This window comes from Acromyrmex echinatior, chromosome 16, assembly GCF_024713525.1.
Source record: "Acromyrmex echinatior isolate Ae372 chromosome 16, ASM2471352v2, whole genome shotgun sequence".
NCBI classification, from domain to species: Eukaryota; Metazoa; Arthropoda; class Insecta; order Hymenoptera; family Formicidae; genus Acromyrmex; species Acromyrmex echinatior.
The window spans coordinates 7,608,171-7,633,019 of record NC_141867.1 but is presented as its reverse complement, the minus strand read 5'-3'; the positions used below and the strand labels follow the sequence as shown (position 1 = coordinate 7,633,019).

At 33.0% G+C, this 24,849-nt stretch overlaps 1 protein-coding gene and 2 non-coding genes across 5 annotated transcripts in view; all 3 read right to left on the bottom strand.

Annotated features, from left to right (window-relative positions):
- The window catches only part of LOC147907109 (uncharacterized), a 105,374-nt gene that overhangs the window by 42,162 nt on the left and 38,363 nt on the right, over nucleotides 1-24,849 (bottom strand). For 2 of the 3 annotated variants that reach the window (XR_015547815.1, XR_015547816.1), the window contains 2 exons: nucleotides 18,107-18,328; nucleotides 10,894-11,031 (listed from right to left, as the gene is read on the bottom strand). Coding sequence is in view for 1 of the 3 variants with exons in the window: in XM_087414815.1 (XP_087270941.1) it covers nucleotides 3,333-3,386; nucleotides 10,894-11,031; nucleotides 18,107-18,157 (243 nt within the window). In the remaining 2 variants the exon portion in view is untranslated. Of the gene's footprint in view, nucleotides 1-728; nucleotides 3,387-10,893; nucleotides 11,032-18,106; nucleotides 18,329-24,849 lie in introns of those variants that run through there. The other variant, XM_087414815.1, reaches the window with a different exon arrangement.
- On the bottom strand, nucleotides 3,119-3,190 carry TRNAH-GUG (transfer RNA histidin (anticodon GUG)). Its single transcript has one exon. It is a non-coding gene; the product is annotated as a tRNA-His (tRNA).
- On the bottom strand, nucleotides 16,696-16,814 carry LOC147907110 (5S ribosomal RNA). Its single transcript, XR_015547832.1, has one exon. It is a non-coding gene; the product is annotated as a 5S ribosomal RNA (ribosomal RNA).

Here is a 24,849-nt window from a genome sequence, read left to right as displayed (position 1 = left end):
TATTGATTTTTAAATAGTTTATTGTCTTGAATAGTTTATTGTCTTCAATGTCCAGCCTGAGCCTTTATTCTATAGTTCATCACATCTTGCTGTGAATAAATCCTTTTGTTCATTCTAATAGGTATCAAAACTATCGTTTCCATGGTCTAAATGGGTTAAGTTCCCTCATAATATAATATTAGATAACTGAAACTTGTGTGTAATTTCAGCTTCCATAATCGCTTTAAAATCGCATTCCAGTTCTAAATTAATCTTAATATTCTTATGAAGATTTAAAGCATTTCTAACAATATTAATAGCTTTCTCTTTTATTAAATTCATATAAGATCGTATATCTAAATCTCCTTCGTGATTATTATGTTGATATATTAATATTAATAATTTTCCTTTATAAGCAACTTCAACCAAAATAAAATCAAGTTCAGGATTATGCTTTGCTTTATGAAACGCTAGCTGGGTTCCTTTAACATATTTATCACATGTCTCATTTTATCTTATTTACTCGATTTTTCTTTAGTTTAACAAATATCTCATCATCAAAAGAAAATATTTCATTAATTTTCTTATTTCCCTTTGCTTTCTTTTTTTCTTAATTTAATATATTCTAATAATTTCTTTTATTAATTCTGCCTTTCTATGTCTTTTAATGTATGGGATATCTAAATTCTCACTATAATTTCTCACTATATCATATAATTGAGATAACTTTAATTTATTTAGTTCCTCCATTTTTGCAAATAATTTATTATAAAAAAAATTTTTCAATATTAGCGTGTTGCTATTAACTTTTTATGTAAATTTGAATTTAAATGTCAATTCTAATTAGTATATGTATAATATTTCCCACATTTACATAATAACTTTTTATAATTTCTTTCTATATTTTAAAAATTTTTTGTAAAATTCAGAGTATTTCTTTGATTTTAAATAGCGAACCTCTGATTCTTGAATGTGTTTAATTAAGTCGGTCATTTATATTTTATATATTTATTAAAATTCATTTTCTTTTAAATATCCTTGAACCTAATTTTCAACAAATTTTCATTACTTCATGCTTTTAGAAGAAGATCACGATTCAATTTGTAAAGCTAATTTTCCTTTGCTAATACATCTTCAGACATGTTTCATGAATGTCTAGTAATATGATTACGATGAGATATTGTCCACCAAACATAAATTTTGACGATATCTGGATAGACCACGGCGTGTCTAAATGTTTCATGGATACTATCTGTACTGGTATAATTTTTTATATTTTTTTATATTTAATTATATTTTTGGATCGATCCAACTTTGGATATATTGCAAGTATGGAACGGAAATTAATGAGAATATATTACCGAAAAGCAAATTATATAAATTACAAAAGTTTGTACTATATCTTGTTCCCATTTTAAGTATAATTAGAATAACTTTACTAGCTACAATCTTGAATGATGGAAAAGTCTATATATTAGCAACAGTTTTGACAGCAATAGGACCATTGCATGAAAATATCTTTTGCACTGAAACTTTTTTGCAATAAATTATAAATTTTAATATATTTATCAGCATTCTTAAGATTTTTCTAAGACGCCTATGATTAAATTATCAAATTACCAAGCAATTTAATTCCCTCAGCGGTTTATCCCGGTTAGATCGTTACATAAATAGTATGTAAAATTTTGTGTAAATCCACAATTTATTAAACTAACTCCCGAATATGTTAACAAATTATTTTCATATGAAAAAAATGTATTTTTTTCAAAATATATTAATTTAATTATATTCGGACTTGCAATTTATTTTAAATATACATCTCGATAAAAATAACCAGCGATAATTAATACTTTTGAACATTTGAATAGAATATTATTAAAAATAAAATTTTGTATAGTTAAACATAATTAACATAATCAAACAATTAGATGATTTAGAAAATGAGATAATTTCAAATAATTTTAAATAACGAATTGCACGAAGAACGTGTACGCGTAAGATTGTGATTGCATCCGTAACATACACAAGTATCATATAAAAAAATCTTTTTTAATAACTCATAAATTTATAAAGAAGTTTTAATTATTTTCACTACAAGCTTTTCCAACTGAAAAGAGCCTACAGCAGTTGAAGCTAAACAGTCTAAAAACTTAAAATGCTCGCAGAAAAGAGAAAGAGAGTAATATATTCGATACTTCGATATGGACCGATTCAAAAAGATAATATTTCTTTGCAATAAATTATTTATAAATTTTAATATATTTATCAGCATTTTTAAGATTTTTCTTAGACGCCTAAGATCAAATTATCAAATTGCCAAGCAATTTAACTCCCTCAGCGGTTTACCCCGGTTAGATGGTTACATAAGTATTATGTAAAATTTTATGTAAATTCACATTTATAAATTTGTGAGTTTTTACAATTAAAATTAAAATTAAAAAAGATTTTTTTATTAGATACGTGTATATGTTACGGATGCAATCACAATCTTAAAGAACGTGTACGCGTAAGATTGAAACATTGAATTCATGCGATTTAAGACACGTTGCACTAACAAAATCTGTCGACGACAGTACAAGCAGTACTTGAATTTGGAGGGGGATCTCTTTTATTTGTGCTGTACACTTATATATTTTTCTTAGAAACTGAATTATTGTAAAATTTCTCATCGCACACACGTTTTCATAGATAATTAATTATATAAAAAATAGATTTAGCCTGAAATTATATAAATGTCGGTCATTCAGAGAAATATACAGGGTGTTCTTTCTTAAAGTCCGCCCACGAATCATATAGCGCTGTTCCTGATCAAAAATTAAATCGAAAAGTCTTCTATAATGTTATAATTTTCGCAATGATTGACCAAATATTAATTTCTCAAGATTACCGAAGCGCATATCCGACCGCCCAACTGTTAACTATCACGAAAGCTCCAAAATAATAGAGACTTTTTCGACTCAGTTTTTTATCAGGAATAGAGCGCTATATGATTCGTGGACACCCTTTATATTAAATAAATCACATAATCTAGTTTTCCAGTGTGTAGAGTTCAATGAGTTACATGAGAATAGTAACGCTTCAAAATAGCGTCAGCCTAATTAAAACAAAAAAATTAAAATCCCCTTCGTTTGTGAAACATTGCCGTGACCAGGATTCGAACCTGGGTTACTACGGCCACAACGTAGGGTCCTAACCACTAGACGATCACGGCTACTCGAGGATTCGCGAGTGATCGATAACGCTTCATTGATCCATCGTAACGTTGATCCGCATGATCACTCGAGCGTAAAGTCGTGGCTCCATGCTGCAATTGTATTGCTTCGAGTCACGCCATCACATTGCACGAAGAGAGTCTAAGATACGGATCTGTGATTGTATCTCGTTTCGGTACTCAAAACTTTCAGATCCTGAAATCGCGAATGGTTAACAATTACATCTCTATCTCACATTATGTTTTTGAAAAAAAATTGAATAAAAGTGCCGGAAATGGTATTTCTGGATTCAAAAACGTGAAATAATATAGATCAATTTCATTTAGGGATTCGTTTTTAGTCACAAAAAATCGATAAGTCACCTATTATATTGGCTACTTTATACAAGAATAATAGTTACAATAAAAAGGAAGAAACTTAATCCGATAAATAATGCTTTGAGGACCGCTTATGCAATTTGAATAATTATTTGCATCTAATAGTTTAGCAGATTGCTGATTATAAATTTGAAATCAAAATTATTAAACATAATTTAAACGATTATTGTTCACATATTAACTATATATATTAACATATAATTCAAACAATTAACTATTATATTAATATATATAAGTAGTACATTGCATTATTTTTTCATTATTCCATTCACTATAAAAAAAATACAAAACATACAGGCAACATATAATTTAATTATATATAATTTATAGTAATTGCAATCATTTTTATGATAATAACTATAATTATAGTCATTTTCAGTTGTCAACTGTATATATTTGCTGTCAAAACTACACATAGAATTATTATTATCAACATTATAGCAGTAATAATCATACTTATGGTAACATGTAATTATAGTTACAAATACCAATATTTTTTCTCACAATCAGTGTAATAGGATTATAATTTGGCGTTAATTATTGATAATTATTAAATCTTTAAGTTTGTTCGCACCGCATACTCCAACAATATGTTCCTTCTTTAGATCCATTTATTAAATTATATTAGGTGTTGGAATTAATTCGTAGCGTTTTACAAGTGATGGGAAGTACTTTCATTAATGTATTTTTTAATGCTCATGTGAAATAAATAACATTCTTTCATTAAAAAACGCTACGAATTAATTCCAACACCTAATATTATTTGCGCCTCGAGACGAAGTATTCTTTAGCAGAAACGCAATTAGAAGTACATATGTAATACATTCATTTCGTTTTACTCATTAGAATCACGGAATCCGCGTTAACGACCGCGGAGATTGATTTACAACTATAATTCTAGCCGTTCCCCCGTAGTTTCCGCAATGCGAATAACCATGCAACAATGGCGTGGCCGACATACGCGAACGAATTGGTCATCGTAGATGTTTTCTGGTCTCGTTGCTTGCTTTCGCGCGAATGGCTTTTTGCCGGATTTACCTGCAAGCGGCTTCCCGGATTTCCTAGCAATTAGCGGTATAATACCGTCAAGGAAATGAGATTTTACGAGCCGACCGCGGCTATTTTTGCGCTACTCTTGAACCGAATCGTCCATCGTTTTTTTCTTTTATTATTTTTAGTTCGACGTCGATCTTCGTGCGAGTCTATATAGTGGCATTAGTAACTTTAACGTGGTTAATATCGACCGTTCAAGAGTGTAAATTATATAAAGGAATGTGGATCGCATGCCATAAATTAGATGTCGAGAAATGTCGAAGGATTCTACTTCCTTAAATCTTTCTTCTTATCTTATTGCTAATTCTAGACTAGAGAAATGACTAATGCGATTGTAACACGTTAAGTCATCTATTTCGAGCTGGGATCATGTCGACTGTATTTTTGTAACCTCGACGGATCCTCTCAGCTCGATGCAGAAATGCGATCACGCTTTCATCCGGAAGCTCGTTCCCGTAGGTGTCGCGTGTACAAGGAAGATAAAAAAGTACTGAGATGGAAGGCGATATCCTTCGGCAACATCCCGGAAGCGTGCATGCCAGACGAGCACATCGAATCGACTCGCGGAACGCACGGATTCGTTCGAGTCCAGAATAGACATTCGTTTATATTTCGACACTACACGTAAGTTGATCGTTGACAATCCGACTTTAATTTCGACAAATAAATATCTCGATAATGAAAATACAAAACAAGTTTCTGAAATGGGGAATTGCATGGAATGAACGGTTTTACTGGAGTATCTAAAATTTAGCTATAGATATTGATTTAATAATAATTTTGTTAGACCATAAAAATAATTATGCACGATGCTCAATAATGACCCAGTCAGAAACGACAATGGAATCGACATCAAGTCGAAATCATTAAATTCGACGTCGATTCGATATCGATTCCATTGTCATTTCTCAAGGGAGCAATGCCACAAAAAGTTATGACATTCTAGCAACTAGCTTGAGGTACATAATTATTTTGGCTTAATTATTTTAATTTAATTAATATTATTTATGTCCTACATATATTATTTCGATGGTTGAGTAAAATTATTTTTAGATGTGTATCTAGTTGAAGTTCCAGATACTTCAGCAAAACCATTTCTTCCACGTACGAAAAAAAATAAGTAAATAATGCATCAACAATCTATCGTTAAAATTAGAAAAAATTAAATATTTTCACAAAAGCATCTTTAAAAAAAAAATTGTTAACACGTCAAGAAAAGGATGTGGATCAAATCGTCGCCACCGATCGCACGCACGATCCTCGAGATTATCCAGGAGCGGGTTATCGTGCGTGCGTGAGTGCGTGCGTGGTACACGCAGCGTGCACGCGCGCTATGTTATTATATTTTGTCGGTCGTGCCAGATGCCGGAGCCGGCCCTTGCCACTGGTTACTTCTGGTTTCATATTCCGGCGCGATGTATTTTTGGAGCACGTCGCGCGCGCCGCACTGCTATACCTCGTTCTCGCTCTCGGGAAAAAAGAAGGGTTGAGAAAAGGGAGGGAAGCTGAATTTGTTACTGGAGACACGGCTAAGAAAGCAGCGTGCCACGGATACGTAAAAAAAGGAGAGTCTGCATTTTACGGAGTCTATTACCACGCAGTGTGGCCGTTATCGTTAGCGTGTCACAAAATTATAACATGTCGAACAGTTATTTCGTCATATATAGAATAAGTGTTTTATATCAGCAATATCAATAAAAAATATTACAATATTTCTAGAGGTTTTTAATTACAATCATTTTTCTATTCTATTAGGTCATTTAAAAAGTATCCGCGGTTTTTTCATTCAAAAATTGAACAAAAAACCGCGGATACTTTTTAAATGACCCAATATTTTAATGTACACTCTAGACCAAAAGTTTGGAAAGGCTTTTTAAAAATTGATATTTTTAGGATTACATACTTATTCAAATATCGATAACAATTTTTTTTAAGAATAATTTAGATTCAATAATTACTACTGGATAATTACTAAAGAATTACTGTTTAAAAAAAATATTGTTATGAATGTTTGAGTAAGTAATCCCAAGAATGTCAATTTTTTAAAAGTTTCCAAATTTTGACTTGGAAAGTATCTCAAAAAATTATTCCGATTCATGTTATCTTATATTTTTTAAATATATACATATATATATACTGTGTTCCTATTAATAACTGATAAAACAAGACTATTGTGAGAATAATTTTCTAAAAAATTACAATCTCACAATTACTTTTTATTAATGTCATAGATATTAGTCTATATATACATCTAAATGATTAAATTGGTGTTAAATATGACAAAGTAGAACTCTGTAATCCCAGATCAATATTCACATAATACACGGTACTTCGATCTTATTGATCTATTTTTCAATTGAGACAAGATCGACCACTCGATTATCGCGATGGTCTCAGCCATGACAGCGCGTTTATATCGTGGCACGTGCGAAACAGTGACCATGTATATACTGTCGACAGGCGAGATGTAAACGCAAGATGTAAACGAGTATCAGCCAGACCGGAAAAAGCTCGGTCTGAGAACGCGACATCGCGGCACCGGCGAATTTGTGTCGAAAAATAAAATCTTACATAATAGCACACAACTGAGATATCGTGACAAATAATATTAATTGAATCTTTACTAGCAAATAATTTTGTACTAATCAATAATCGATTAAAAAATTATATAACTGAACACTCTATACTCTCTATCACAGTAAAGCCATTGACGGATTCAGAAATGTGTCAAAGAAGAGGCCATTGGTACGTTGCAAATGAATTTTTTTTAAGGTCAAATATGAAAAAGTAAAATATTAAATTATTACATTGAAAAAATATTATTTAAATGTATAATTCATAAAACGTTTTAAAATTATATCAACATAAAAGAAGAATAATATAACAGAATCTACGTTTCTTATATCTAGGAGTTTCTTGAATAAAAAAATATTTTTAATATCAAGATTATAATTATGCATTTCGGAAATTAAAAATATATATAACATTTCCAATATTTTTAAAAAGGGAGATTCTAAGGGGGAAGAGGGAAGATAGCCCTTATTCTCCCTCTAGTGGATCCATCAGTAAAGCCCAGTTCTCGTTCAAATTTTCATTTTACGAGGCTACGCGATCGATTTTGACGAGTGCCTCGTTCATCGAATAAGACGGTGGAAAAAAATATAAAGACTCATGAGAGTTTGTTCGAGAGATGACCACAGCTGATTTCCACGATACCCGCATCACATAACCCGCCCCTCATAATATTTATTTATCTCGAGTGCGCGCGGGTCTCATCGTCCAATTTGCGCTCTCGCGAATATCTTCCGTGACCGAACATGAAACCGTTTCGCTTGTTAATGCTGATTACATCGAGAATCATGTTAACCTCCTTTCGGAAGAGTTAACGGTAAAAGCTGAAAGATAATTTTTAAAGAGACATTACAACAGATGAGCCGCTCGAGGTAATGTCGGATTATAAAAACGTGTAATTATACATCATCAACCACCAGGCGAGCATGTATAATTATTAATTTTACGCAGTATATTAATGTTTCTTATCAATTGTCCGTCCTATATTAATAGATGATAATTATATTATCATTATTGGCAGTGTAGCCTCGCAATTTTTCCAATGGGTTATGTTTTTTTCGGATAATTTACTAAAAAAAAAAACATTAGTGACATTTGTAATTATAATTGAATAATAAAATAATTATGATTAGGAGTTCAATCTTTATCAGAAAATATAGTAATGTCTCGAATATCAAGTCAAATCAGTAATTGATTAGCGTGATCCCGCACTGAAAAAAAATATAGTTAATTTTAATAAATAATTAGTTATTTTAATAAATATAGTTAATTTTAATAAATAATTAATTTTAATATGTATTTAGTTGAATATTGCCAACTAAACATTTACTTACAGTAAGTAAATATTTGTTCAATAAAAAAAGATTATTAAATCAAATTAACATTTCTTGTATCAAATAAATATAACTTTCTATTTAATAAATATTTAGTTAGCAGTATTCAATTAAATATTTATTAAAATTGACTATATTTTTTTTTTAAGTGCGATAATTCAGCGACTCAAAATACATAAGAATAGCTGAATCTTCATCCCAGCACAGAGTACTTTTTTTATGAGCCCTTCATTATTATCGCCATTATTATTATTGTCGTCGTTATGGAGCACGATTTAATTATTACTGCTATAATGTTAATAAAAATAATTGTTTATATAGTTCTATCAAACAAATATATACATAGCTGGCACTGAAATTGATTTTAAATTATACTTAAATTATAATAATTGCAACCATTTTTAATTGAGTAATAATCGTATATAAGCGTGAGAAAACGAAATTAAAAATTGCAAGAATTAAAGAGCGCATTCGAAGTTTAAAGTATTACAATGTAATATAAAGAATATAAAGCATAATCCAGCAAAAATTTTCCTTTCGAGTCGAGCGCAACATCGCTGTTAGCAGTGAGAGCATCGAGAGCGCAGAACTGGGGACAAGCATTATTCTATTCCCCTGACAATGCGATCAAGTCCCTGTTCGGGACTCGCCGATTGCCAATTGTTTCTCCTTTTCAGGAAATATCTAGCTCGTATCTAGTTTGTACGAGGTCAAGGGTCGTCGACCTCGTGTCCAGAAAGTTCGTACGTACGCGTTACTGGTAGACGCGCTGGTCAGCGATGGTCATTATGTTAACTGGCAATCACGGTAATGCTGTCATCAGCATCCGTACTCTTACAGCAATAACTATAATGCAGTCATTGTAGGCACTCTCTGCGTAATCCGGGTATTATAGTTAGGCGAGTTTTCATTGATCACTACCGGGTATCCGAACGCGGATTAAGTTAATTTTTTACGAAGATTTGCCTGCGCGCGAAAAAATATAGAACGATATCAATGGTCGAACCTCCACTTCGATATTTGTACATTATCATTTAATGATAAATACTAAAATAGTTTTCATACTAGATAATTTTGTAAACTCCATAATCTAAGTTCGAAAATCTCCTGACAAGCTACTGTTTACTTACTGCTAACTTTTTAAATTGTAAGAAGAGCGAGAAAATATAGTTAAAAAATTCTTACATTGTGCCAAGAGAATAGAATAATGCTCTAATAGTGTCTAGAATTCTGCTCTCATACGCTTTTGTAATCGTCTCGAAAGAAGAGTTATGGTTTGTATTTTATTTTCTGATATTACATTATAACATTTTAAATTTTGGACGTGTGTTTTAATTTTTGCAAACTTGCATTAAAATGTAAATATTTTTAAAATAATATTTGCGATATAAAATAGATATAGAAAATATACTGAATATTTCTTTTGTGTTTTATTATTAGTATTATAATAAATAGATAATCATATATATATATATTTAGAATTGAATGGAGTTTAACTAAACACTGAGAGAAAAACTTTTTTATATTTATAACTATAATTACTACCTAAAAAAATCTTTTTAAAAAAAGAAAAAATATACGCCAAGTGCATGAAAAAGATATTGAATACATTCTTTTTAATAAAAAATATAAAAATGGATATGAAATAAATGTAATTAGCTAAGTATTTCATTACGCAAGACACATGAGATAGATTGAAAGTAATTAAAATTGTCAATATAAAATTGTCAATGGATTATAGTGAAGAAAAAATTTAACATGGCCGGATCGTACTAAGATGCAATATTCTAGAACCAATATGTTTTCGTAGTATGGAAATTATTTGAAATATGAATTAATAAAAAGGTCATTACATACAATATTCTGCAGATATTGTATGATTTAAATAATTACACTTTTTATGATAATTTCAACCATTTTTATGATTATAATAATTATAATTACAGTCATTTTTTATTGCCAACATATATATTAGTTAATAGAACTATACATAGTTATTATTACTTATACTATAATAGTCAATCATAATTATAATAATATGTAATATTATAGTTATAAATACAAAAAAATTTTTCTCTTGATGAATAATGCAAGTTGATGAGTATATGCAGTTGTCAAATTAAAAGAAAAACATAAAAATTAACTTTTTTTTTAAAGAAAAAAGATTTCTGTTTTTTAACATATTTATCAAACATTTTTGTTATATATTTTCGTTATTAATTTAAGCACACATAGTAAATAGTCAGAAGCCTTAAGTGACTTTCGGCTTCGATCGATGTCCAAACATTACATATCTTTATCAAAAATTCAATTGCGATCATCACATAATATATAAAGATGCATACAACAAAGATATGTACGACTCACCAGGCGATGCAAGGTTCGCACTTCTCGCTCGATGCACACCACGTCCGCGGCTTTCCCGTCGCCATCACTCGCGGTGCATCCTGCTAAGCTCGCCATAGGAGAGGCGCATAACTGTTCTCCTTTCGCGGGTGTCAGGGGCTGCAAGCAAGAAAAATACTGTTATTCGTTCGCCATTAGACGGGCCGATGACGGACATTGGCGGACTTGGCTGGTCGACGTGTACGGCATAAATAGCGCGCTCGTGACAACACCGGTTAATTAGCTCGACACCTGTAATTAGCCCATCGTGTTTGAGCGCCAGGCGGTCCGATTAACGGAGACACGGAGACGCGCGAAGAAGATTCTCGCGTAAAATTAACCCTCGAAAAAGCCCGTCTACGTTATTATACTATTATTGCGTCGTTTCGTGACACTAATGATCACCAGGAAAATTATTACACCGCTGCATTTGGTTCACTTCCTCGCACGTGTCGCTTGCGTTCTTTCGCCGCTCCGCGCGCGTCATGCGATACTTTTTGACGTCATTTCTCGGTGAAATAAGCAAGTGCTTGTTCACTCGTGAGATCGCACATTCATTGATCCGTAATTGCCCACGGCCGCTTGACTCGCGATATTTTTGGAATATCAAAATTATATTAAAAAGATTATATTTAATCCAAGTTGTTATTCTAAATTTTTCTTGGAGTAAAAATCTCACTCCAAAAGAATTAAAATACTGTCACTGTTGAAAAAGAGTGAACACATTTGCATTCTTGAATAAGAGTGGCAGATTAAAGATTTTCATTCTTTTTAGATGTGATTCATTCCAAAAAAGGAGTCAGATTCTTTCCTTTAGAGTAAAATTCACTCCAAAAAAGTGAAACCTTACTCTAAAAAAAGAAAAGAAAATTTATCACTCTTATTCAAAAGTATAAAATATCTTCTATTTTAATAGTGGTAGTATTTTCACTCTTTTGGAGTGAGATCTTACCTCAAGAAATTTAAAAAGTAGAGTAGCAACCAAGACGAATCGGATCACAGAACGAACACATATATTTTAAAATTTATTTCTTCTAGGATAGACCGAGACGATATTTGTAGTTAATTTTATTACTTTTTTGTCTCAAAAACATTTCGTTTGAAACAAAAAGAATAATAAAAATAACGACTAGCTGTCTTAAAATTTACATTGATCCGATTCGCTCTGTGATTCGATTCGCCTCGGTCTATCCTAAAGGAAATAAATATTTAAAAAATGTTTTAATTGACGCGTATTCAGGAGTGACGTTATAAGACAAAGTATAAATTGGCAAAAGGATTTATCGTTCTATAGTTGCCAAATAACGCACGCCGAACACGCGTGCACAAACGGTAGAAAGGCACATCGCTTCCGGTAGCGGGACCGATCACATCCGGTGATGGCTGAGCGTATTACGTACGGTCGCAACGTGTTACGAATCACAGCGCGGTCCTTTTAAAGCAACTGCCGCCGATGGCGGGAAGCGTTTTTACGACTGCATGCAGAGAGAGGAGACATCTCTTAATTACTACCTTAAGCACGTTGACGACGTTATTGCATGACGCTAATTGCGAATTTAATGACGAGGATTAAGAAGTTGCAGCGGAGATGACGCGCGACCGGCGAATTTTTACTAGGGAAAACTTTCCGAATTGATTCAAGGTTAAAAAAAAGTATAAATAATATAAATAAGCTAAAGTAAATCTTGATGCTTTATGATATTTTGTGTAAAATTTATAATTTCTAATTCAAGCAAACTGCGTCAATTATTTGTTGATCTTGAAATAGTTAATTGAAGTTGGAGTCATAAACTATATGGCTAAATATGATTTCCTATCACTCACAACCAGACAGAGCATCAACTGTGCCATTCGAAATTAATAGTATATCGAATATGGTCAACAAAAATGAAAGAGAAGAAGCGTAAAGACACAGCCAATCTTTTTCTCTTTATAACATATTACGATTAGTTGAATAGAAAAAGACTAGCCGTCTTCACGTCCTATCCTTCTCTCATTTTTATCGATAAATTTTACACACGAATGGCGCTGCTTATGCTCTCTCTGCTGAAAATTGTTTTCATAATTTTTATACGAATTGAAACAGTTTTCAGAAATACTCAGAAATATTCGGAAAGTTTACATCATCCTTCAGAATTTTTCATACAAGTGAATTCTGAAATATTCTGAAATATTCTGAAATTTATCTTACAATTTAAAAAAAATATTTTAAAATTTTTTAGATTTTATAACATTTCAGAAATTACACTTATAAAAAATCTTATAAATATTATGATATTTTATAATTAAAACATGTATGAAAAATTTTGAGAAAAGATGTAGACTTTCTGAGAAATGTTCCAATTCGTATAAAAAATGTGAGAAAATTATAAAATTACATAGAAATTCTGAAAAATTATATGAAAAATTCTGTGAAAAATTTTCACTAAGGCTATGTCTTTGCTTATAATAAATTTTCAGTTGATGACGTCAAAAGTGAGAAAATAATGAAATTTCTTTCAAAATATATTAAAATAGAAATATTTGACAACAAAAAACAATATTTACATTTGATAGAGTAGATATATTTTGTACAATACACCGAAAATTCTTTTATTGTAAAATAAGAATAAAATTATATTTATTTTAATTCGACAGTTGCATAGTTCTGTTTCATAATTCAATTTCAAACATATGATTATTTATTGATTATTGAAATACAAAGAGAGTTTTCAGTATATTATACAACTCTATTTTATTTCTTGCAAATGTTGTTTTATCAAAAATATTCACATTTTAATATAGTTTGTAAGAATTTTTCTATTCTAACGTCACAATGCAAGATGATTGCAATAAATAGACAGAAACCTTAAATTGACAAGAAATTTAACGATACTAATTATTGATACTAATAAGCATCTTCAAAAAACATTATAAAAAAATTCACAAAAAATATCCCAGCTAGAATTTGAATCTGAATTTCCTTTATTTTGTGACAGGTATCTTTTTTACCAATTCAACCACCGAGGTGTAATGTACTGAAAAGAGCGTAATGTACCGAGTCAAGACTGGACTGTATACGCAATTCAAGCTGTTGGCGATTACCCGAGCGGCATAATCGTTTGGTTACTCGGAAATTTATGCGCTCCTCGTGCGAGAATTTGTGGATTGCGCGGCTTGTTTCCCTTCCCGAAATACGACGAGAGACGCGCGCGATGCAGCTGCGACTGCTTTGCAAAGCTCGCAAGATGAGCACGCTCGCACGAATAAAAGTAAAGATGGGGGTGGGAGATTCCTTCGTCCGTCATTTTCAAGTAAATCGTCGCGATGCAAGCAGCACTCTGTGAGCCACCCATTTCTCCATCCCGAAAATGTATATAGCGTGTCAAAATAGCGGCGGGTCTCGGGTAACGTGCGTGTTGTCGTATCGCTTCCGCTGAGATTAATCATCGTTAAGAGCCCGCAAACAACGAGAGCACTCGCATTCCGGCACTGTGGCGATATTCACGAATCGTAAACGAAATTTAACAAGAATTTCAAACATCAGCGATTCTTATCTCTTTCGATTCTATCGCTGCCTGTATTACAAGGCGAGGCACGTGAAACAACATAGATAAAACAAATTATTCTGCTTTAAGATAATATTGTATACATTACATAAAGTTGACTCCATCTCATGTTAATTAAAATGCAGTTCTTATATTATTCAGGCCAGTCACTATTGTTTCACTCACGAAAGTGCCATAGATCATTTTTTAAGCCTTAATTGTGTGCACTCTGAGAAATTATTATACAATAATATCTGTGATTATAATTGCATGTAAATAATTATGATTGAGAGCCCTATTTTTATAGTTATTATTGTTATAATAATAATAAGTATTATTATACATATAGATATGTGCGTAAATTTATATTTATAGTTTTATATTAAAAAGAATATATATAGTTGTCCCCGAAAGCGATTATAAATTACAATTCATTTTCAAATCACTATATACCCTCTTTTAATAAACAAAGAGAGTTATAAATACATATATAAAACTGTAGTACATAAAACTATAAATGTATAAACTATAAATGTGTGTGTGTGTGTGTGTGTATGTGTGTGTGTGTGTGTGTGTGTGTGTGTATAACACATATAGATCTAAAATCACAATTGTTTTCGAGGATAACCATAAATTCTTTTTGCTACATAGAATTATAAATATAATTATTATTATATTTATTTTTATCATTGAGGACACAAGATTTTACAATTAGGTTTTACATAGATAGGCCTACATAACTAAGACGCCGTGAAGAACTTTTGCTATCATGATAAAACTGTTTACGTCCGGCCGTATAGTTAATAAAGAAACTTATCGACTTATCTATCTTCCTCTCTCTCTTCGAGCTGGGAGATAAATTAAGAGATAATATGTCCTCGTTATCTAACTGCATTCTCTACAGATACGTTGCATTTGAGATTCTTAAGAATCCTCTTCGAGGATCCTGTCACAACCTCGAGCGAACGGAAAAGAGAACACTTTATCATGAAGAAATCCAATAATCGCTACTCGTAAATAATACGACGGCTATTATACTCTCGCCCCATGAGATTACAAAGTTGTAGCACGAATTGCAACTTTGAAATCGCATCTCTTTCACTGATTTTTTTTCTTCATACACGCCGCCAATTCTTGCCTTGCGAGGGACGACATCTCGTACGAGTGCGACGCTCGAAAATGGTCCCGATACACAGCATCCCCATGGGCTTTCGCTTTCAGGTCTCCCGCAGTTCTCATCGTAAAAAGTTATATTTAATCTCTTGCTACCGGGCCCGTCGAGGCTTTACGATTCCCTCCGGCCATTCGATTTGGCGTTTTATGAGCGTTTGGCGGTCGGCGTGGCGGATCGACTTCGCGCGGTTAGCTTCTCTCGCGCGCATCTCAAGATATAACAGACACCGCATCGTGCCTTCGGCCGGGAACGCAGGCAATCCCTCTTTCTAATCGCTGCTTCTATTAAATCGCCCATGCAGCTACGAAGAATCGCCTCGTTATCGCGAAACATTGCCGGCGAAGAGCGAAACGAATGCCGTTGCGGTTCATCGCGAATGCGGAGTAAACCGGTTTTAGGCGCGTGTCAATGATACACTCGCCTCCTAATTCCTGCGATGCACCTTCGTCGTATTATCTTCGATAGGGAGAGACGCATACTTCGTTCCCTTTTCAAACTGTCGCGTTGTTGTAGAGAAGCGATCGGATTTTTTACTTGTACGAGATACGTTCGTTGATAGCGCCATTTCGATAGATGACGATGAATTTATAACTTTTTTTGGGATCCACGATATTGATCTCCAGAAGATAAATCGATACACTGAGAGATAAATATTTGGTATCTGTGATTATAATTGTATTGTATTATGATAAAAAGAATTATGATTCTTGAGAAGATCTATTTTTATACTGCTATAATATTAGTAAAAATAATTATATACTTATACACGAAAGAACGTTTTTATTGAAATATCTAAAAAATATATATCTAGATCTGTATTTAGTTACATATTTGTTTTCAAATAATTGTAATGATATCTATAATTATTTTAAAAACTGTACTCTTACAACACTCTAACAGAGAATCATATAAATACTACTGTGTAGTTAAATAACCACCGTTAATTTTAATTTTAGAGAGTAGACTCCCATAAATGATTACAAAATTTTTCTCAGGCTCAATGGTTAATTCTTAATAATAATATTTTATCATATAATCGTCTTCTTTATAAAATTTTCCTTAAGCAAAAAATAAAAAATTGAGGGACAACATCACACGGTGTTCCCAAGCGGTCACCCATCCAAGTACTAACCGTGCTCAACGTTTCTTAACTTCAGTGATCGGACGAGAACTGGTGGTTTAAACGTGATCTGAACGTTGTCCGATTGCTTCAGTCATTTGAGAATGGTTTTGTTTAATTGGTGTGATTTATACACAGAAAAAAAGGATTGGCTGCTGCAGCAAATTAGATGGTAAAATATGACATAGCATTTTTAATTGGTTGCAGCCTATTCGCAAGTTACGTTAGCCTATTCACAATAGTATAGGATTTCGATAGGCTAACAACCAAAAATTGGCTGCTGTAACCAAAAATTAGCTTCTACAGGCAATTAAAAATGCTATGCCATATTTTACTATCTAATTTGCAGCAGCCAATTTTTTTCTTCAGTGTCACCTTCATACTTTCATTAAATTAAATTAATCAAATCTCTGCATGCTATAATTATTGTAATACATCTATCTGTTTCGTGCGATTCGTAAATTTCTCGTTTTGCTCCAGCCTCCGTTCCTTTTTCATGGCCATCTTTTATTATATGTTTTATAGATCCTTAACGTTCTTTAAAAAGAAGAAGAAAATTAGGTGAGATTCCAACGCATCCATTATCAATGAAAATCAGGGTCCAAATTATGGCAATCAAGTCGACACGTTGATATTTCGGTGTCCCGCTGGTTGCGCGAGAAGGAGAGCGATGGAATCAATAAAATGTTATCGGAACCGGCATTTAGGATAAACTTCGATCAACGATCGATCACGACCTGGATATAACGACTTTTAAAAGTCGTTGCTGTTCTATCTTATGTATTTATCATAAGATGCGTCATTTCTTTTTTTTACAAATCTATTCCTGCCTTTTACCTTTTTTCCTCACATCGCATTTTTTGAGAAATAATACTGAAAAAAGTCTGATAAAAGTTACAGAATGTATTCTGTTTAGCCTATTATAATATTCATTAAATATATTATCAAGCATAATAATACAGTGACTAATCGCTTGATAAAACAATTAGAAAAATAAGATAATATTTAAAAAAGTACAATTAGCGTCCAGTTTTGATTATACGTATTAACGTTTGCTTAAATTGATTTCATGAAAGTTTTCGAAATTATTTAGGCTTGATTACTATTTATTATTTCCAGACTTACTTTTTTTTTAGTAACTCTCGCACTTTAAACCTCAAAGATTTTCGCAGAAATTTAATAAAATTTGATAAATAATTTTACGTACGAAATTTTTGTTCAACTACTAAACAGATTGATAAACAAGTAGAAAAAAAATGAATAGACAACGTCGAGAGCGCGGATTCGATCAAAGATACATCGCATAGTTCGGTGTTAAGATCGCCGAGTGGATTATTGGTGGGATAATATTTTGACGGCAAATATATTGCTTACTTTTCTTGCAACACCCTCGTCGAAGGCAGACGTATTTTCGTCGCGTTCCATTCCTATGCATCCCCTGCTTCTCGACGGACCTTCTAATAGTCCTAATCCTTTCTTTTGCCTCTACCCTCTTCTCTCTCTCGCTCCACGTTTACCACGCTCTGGCTCTCGCTGCTGCTCTGCTGTTACGCTGTTAAACGAGCGGATCGCCAGTAGCTATCGGCGTGAACGCATCTGGAAGGAATAAAGTACACGTTACGAAGGGTAAGCAAGCGGTCGTGCAAGCGGCGTGGCGTAGCAAGCCGGGCAACGTAGACTGCATAAGTAATAGAGCCTGAAGGAACCAAGCTATTCGTTGGGATCGTCCGCGATACGCAAACGCAGGGGATCAAAAGGACTCTCCTGAGGATGGTTAGGAAAAAAAGTCATTCCTCCAACAGAGGAATGATATCGGTGTGTCTTCCCTAAGGCTGATTGTCATAGTCCTCTCTTATTTCAAGACTATCTTTTAATATCTTGAGATGCTAATATTGCTCTCTGTGATCGGCTTATGACATCTTAAGACTGTACTTAAGGTCTTAAATATAAAAATCGACTATGAGTATCGGCCAAAGTCACGATTTTGCCGCGATCGATCGAAGTCGTTCCAGCGAGAGGAATACAAAGTTCAACTCATCGCAGCATCGACTCGATCGAGATGCAGCAGCATAGAAGAATTACAATTTACTTTAGTAATTTGTTATTAGCATGAAATTATTTATAGCACGAAATTAAGTTTATCAGAGAACAAGCGACGCTGCGTGTATCATGCACGAGGAGTGAACGTGATAAGATCGATTTATAAGCGAGTACGTACGTATTAACAACTGCGAGAGATGCGCAATTACATCCCATTTTTGCTAATGACTGTATTTCAGATAACACAGCTCTCTAGCGTTGTTATTATATTGTACATTATATATTACATAGAACATATAAATAAGAGACCTTTTTGCGTGATATGTCGGCAAAATTTTCAGAGTTGATCAAAAGCACGATACCGCGTAGTTATCATTTTCTTATACATTTTAATTCTTCGCTTCATATTGAATAATTTAGCAGAGCAAAAAGTTATGAAATATGTAAGGAAATGATAACACGCGCTACCATCACGCTTTTGATCAACTTTAAATTACTTAATATGGAGGAAAAACAAAAGTGAAAGGTGTAAGAAAATGATAATTACACGCTATTGCACTTTTGATCAACTCTGAAGAATCATATGAACCGATATTTATAAATATTACGCGTTTTATAATTTACCACTTAACGAAGAACAAAATAAAAGAAAAACAGAATTCAATTTTCCGATGCTGATCGAAATAAAAAAGGATAGCCAGTTTCTATATAACGAAAAATAAAAAAATAGGCTTCGTTCCAACAAAGTTGAATAATGTGCGTTATGATAGACGCGATTTATGGAGCCCTTAAGAAATTTAAGTTCTGATAAAGCGCGAATTCTTGAATGTTCTGGTCTGCACCCTCAGTAAGTCAGAGCGATACGGCCTGCAGAAACTTTAATGCGTCGTATATTAATGTCATGAGAAATAATGGGGCTTCACGATGCGCCTCGCCGATGCAAATTGCGGATTGCATCGATTTATGAGGCGAACAGTAATTTCCACCGTATTAGTTAGAGCCCGATGTGCTTCAGACTCGCGTCTTTCTAGTATCCCTTCCTAGAGAAAGCGATATATGCAGTACGTTTGCAGTGCAACCGTTTTATCCCGGTGTTCCGCTGTTCTAGCCAGCGCGCCAGAAAATCGCCTTATAGTGAGTAAAGTTATATTTCCGACCAACGAAGGGACATAAAACGCGAATTCCAAGAATCGGATGCGTATGCGAAACACGGATTTCCGATCGAAAAACGTCGCTTTGTTATATTATAGATGTTTGCGCGAAACGACTAAATACTCTCTAAATGTTTTGGAGTGAAATTTTCACTCTAATCCTGGAGTCACTGACCAGTTCACTCTACGTGGAGGAAATATTCATTTTAATAGAGTGAATTCTTACACACTAAGACAAAAAGTGAAAAGTTTCATTCTTATTTTTAAAGTGAAATTGTTAATGCTCTAAACTTCACTCCAACTTAAAGTGCAGAAATCTCGCCAAATCACGCCTAACGCCTTCTCAGTTCTTGTTCTCGTACAAGTGCCGTTTATAATTTATTATAATTGCCAATTATTAACTATATTTTGAGTGTATAAACAACGTCAAATGTTTGACAAACTCGGGAATGAATCTATCAGAAGTAAGCCTGTTTATACATTTGTACATACGTAAAATAGAAATCAAAAGGATACGAACAGAAGTTAAGGTATTTGTATAGATACTTTAGGATAATGAAAGAAATTAATTTCTACTGAAAACGTTAATAAAATGTAATAAATCGAAATTCATGTTTTCAATCTTTAATATGTTTGTATTCCTGTACAGATAAAGTATTTGGAGATTTCAAGACTTAGTCAAAAAATGCCTGCAATTTTATGATTAGGTTACAAAACATCCTTTCTCCGAGAAAAGTCACTCTTTTTAGAGTTGAAGAATAAATCCAAATGAAGAGTGAACAATTTCACTCTTTTGAAAAGTGAAATTTCGCTCCATTTTGAATGGCGATATTTTCATGAATGACTTTTCACTCCAAAAAGGTGAGATTTCACTCCAAGAAATTTACAGAGTAGATACAATCATCAATATGATCAATGGGGAGCGAGTAAAAGTGGGCGGGGCTGATCTCAATGCTTGTCGCACCGACTTGTTTCTCCATGTATTATTCATGTATCTCATTGACGTTGTCCTCCCTTTAAAAAAAAAGTCAAAAATGTTAATTTAAGCTATTATCGTAGGGTACTCGAAGGATAAACGGAAATGATGATCATTAGTAGAAAATTATTTAAGTGGCGGTTATGCATTGGTCTTTAAAAAAAGAAATATTTAATAAGACATTTCAGCAGGAAGATAATAAGGAGGATAATCTGGGTACTGGTAAATCCTCTTAATTAATTAAATCACGTAATGTCAAACAGGCCACCGTTTATCTGATCAATAAACGGTATTTAATTCGATTAAGGCAAAGGAAAAAGCGATTCTCACAAGCGAAGACGCACATTAATCTTTCCTTCCTTCGGACACGCACCTGCACTTGCGCTGCAAATGTGCTCTTGTATTAATACGAATAACGCGATGCGGAGAATTATGTTAATCACGACGGAAGGAAGTCATTTACGACGCTCCGTAAAGACGCGATTGCAAACGCTCGTAAAGAGCGGCACGGCCGATTTTACGAGAACCGCCGTTTACGGAAAGGCGACACAAAACACGCCGATAAAACGTATAACGTTATTTATACGTGTGATCTGTAACAAATCAGTCGCGGAGCGACTGATAAGAAAAAGTACAAAAGTTTCTCTATAACAAAAAAAAAACATAATTATCGCGCGCTGAACGGAAATACAGCCGCGTGATGCATAATGTGTGCAATTTCTCAAACCGCGCACAGTGGAATATGAATTGTTTCGGTGAATGATCAGCATTTACCGGAACGGATACCATAAATTGCCACTACATTGCTACTATTCCGCGATATTTGCGTACTGTGGAATTGTACCCGAGTACCGGAGGTAAATGCTCTTCTTCGATTACCTTGCACGATCTATCTTGTTGCATTGCAACATTTTGTAACGATCGACGACTCTAGGAATCGATAATTTCCAAAGCTATTTGCAGAATTTTTTTTCGAGCAATTGCGAGTAGCTAGTGTACTCACGACAACCGCGATAATAAAGTGCGTCGTGTTAAACGCGAGCTCGTCGTCGTTAAAATTGTACGAACACACATGGAATTGAGAATAATAACTCACTTCGCGCCAGTGATTTGTGATCGGTCGTAGAGGAATGAATTTTCATCGTCGTCGTCGTCGTCTTACTCGGCGTGACAAAAATTCACGTTCGTAAATCTGTCCAGGAACGGTTCACCGATGAAGGTGGAGAACGCGATTACGACGGTAATTTACCGTTAATATATTTGCAATGGAAATCCGTACTTGCCCCAGTGACAAAGCCGATACGATGCTATTGTTAATTCTAGTTCGATTAGCGTAGCGTAAAATTAGCTATTATATGACAGGATGAGAGAGAAACTGGTTACACCCACGAGTCTATTATCTTACATACTGTTGGAAAATTTACGTTATATTTAACACATTTCACGTCCTAAAACGTTTTTCCATTCTGTTAATTTAACGTAAAATGCAAATATGTTAGAAAATGACACAAACCTTATGTAATAATTAACATAAAAAACATTGTAATATTTTGATATAATTTAGAAACAATTTATGGAAGTAAATTTCTTCAATAAAATTAACATCAATAGCATTTATATTACATATAATTAACATTTACAACATGCTAAATTAACACATATAATTCACATATATCCTTTTATTCATTTATCTTGAGATCTGTTTTTTATACCTTGCATTAGATTGAACTAAAATTCTTTTTCTCGCTTTCGTTAAATATTAAACATATACCTATTTTATTTTAAATAAAAGTATAGTTTAGCTACATAGAAAATAGACCTTAAATGTTATAAAATTACATTATTAAGTTAATATCTACATATTTTTTTTATTGTTTATTTACTCATATAAATCAAACTTTATTTTAATACTAAGAAATGTTAAATTTAATACAAAACATTCAACGTAATTACATTACATTATGTTAAATTAATGAATGTGTTAAAAAGGCGATACAAAAATTTTAAGGACTGATTTTAACAAGTACAAAATGTTTTACTGTTTGAATACAGAAAATATATTTTTTATAAATTTGACATAAAAATGATTAGAGATTCAGAAATTAGCCCAAGTTTTCACGATTGTTTTTCGATATTATTTAATAGCAAGGATTGTGCACTCGTAACTTTTCCGTATAAATAAGCGGAACGACTAGCGTTTAATAACTTAAAAAAGAACGCAAAATAATCATAATTACGAGCGTATTTTCTATACATAGCGATGCACACAAAGTAGTTCGTAGTGAGAACTCAAGTACCGGACGTGGACGTAAATCTGGAGCAACCGACGCGCGGCCGACCCACTAAATACACCCGTAAAATATATGCCGGCGATAATTTATTTTCTGCTAAGTCATCCGAAGATCACCTTCGTTCTCGCATAATATTCTGGTCTTGGTAGCAGTTGCGGCTGCAACATCTACGTTACGAGCTTATTAATTCGTCCCGATACAAAAATGCGTATTCGATTGCTTCCATAAAATCAAATTTATGAACGTGAAGGATCGTAAGCAGGCTTCAGGCAGAATATAGTTTGACCAAAAAAAAAAAATGATATTCTCGTTTCTCTTTCAGAATTGCGATTTGTAGTTCGCATCTGTTGCGAGCGGTTCCCATGCAACAAACCTCGAGTCGAGAAAGCTACTATGTGTCTACGTGTAGTAGAAATCTCACCGTGCAACATTTTTGTCGCTACTATGTAGAAAGACATAGTCTTGATTATTCTCTTCATATGAAAATTCAAGAGCAGAAATTGAAAGCTAACGTCTTTTATCACGCACTCGCGATATTCTATAAAATGTGAACGTGCATAATTTAGAGATATTGTTGGCACGCATTAAAGAGATAAGCATCGGCCGGAAATGCGAGGACACAGCAAATGCGATCTCGTGCGTAGTTTTAGACTCGACTCTTTATTATTTATTTCGAACTTAATCTTAATATATGTATCAAGGATCTCTAGATGGAGTCATGCCAAATATCTTTACGCGCGCAAATATACTTCGTTTCCGAAATGGAAATTCAGGATCGCTCGCGCGTTGACACGAAGAGAAATCATTGATATTAATTTCGTGTTACTCTCTTAATTAGCGTCATTGCGACGATCGATAGTACGACAGCTGCGTTTCTGTTGTAACAAAGCTCGCTAAGAGCGCGTAACGCGGAAATAATATTATATTATCCGCTACCTTTTACCTATTTCTTGAAGCCAGGAGAAATAAAAAGAAAACAATGCAACGAAAATATAAAGATAGAAGCGAAAAATATCCAGGCTCACATCTCGATGATTTCATTTAACTTAATAAGATTGTTCATATCAATACAGTGGAGATTACAACGAGGTCTTAATTCAAGTTCTCGGTTGAAATTAGAGAGAACTCATTATCTCTTTATTACAGCAATAATAATAATAATAAATCGATAATAATTATCATTATTGCGTTGACTGTAATCATTGCCTTCTAAATATAGAGTGAGATATCATGCAGACAGGAAAAGATGTACGACGAATGTGTGAGAAAGTTTCTTGCGAACCAGAATGAGACATTCATATGAGTAAACGCGTGCCAGTTTCTTCATTTCCGCAGTTATCAAGGGAACAAAAGTGAATATTATTTTAATTAAAAACATTATGTAAATGATTATTATCGCGTACACAGTTTAGGAATTTAAATTACAATTTTGTTCTTCTTCGGTTAAAAACGCGACTTACATAAATCGATTTAATCACTATACGGATTGTGATAGACACTAAAAACGAAAACAGAAATTTAATGTCTATTTTTTATAATATATTCGATTAACTTTTATCAATTTAATTTTATAGATTAAATTTATTTCTGTATAAAATAATTGATATATGAAATAAAAAATATGCAAATTTTATCACTTTTTTATTACTTCATTTAACT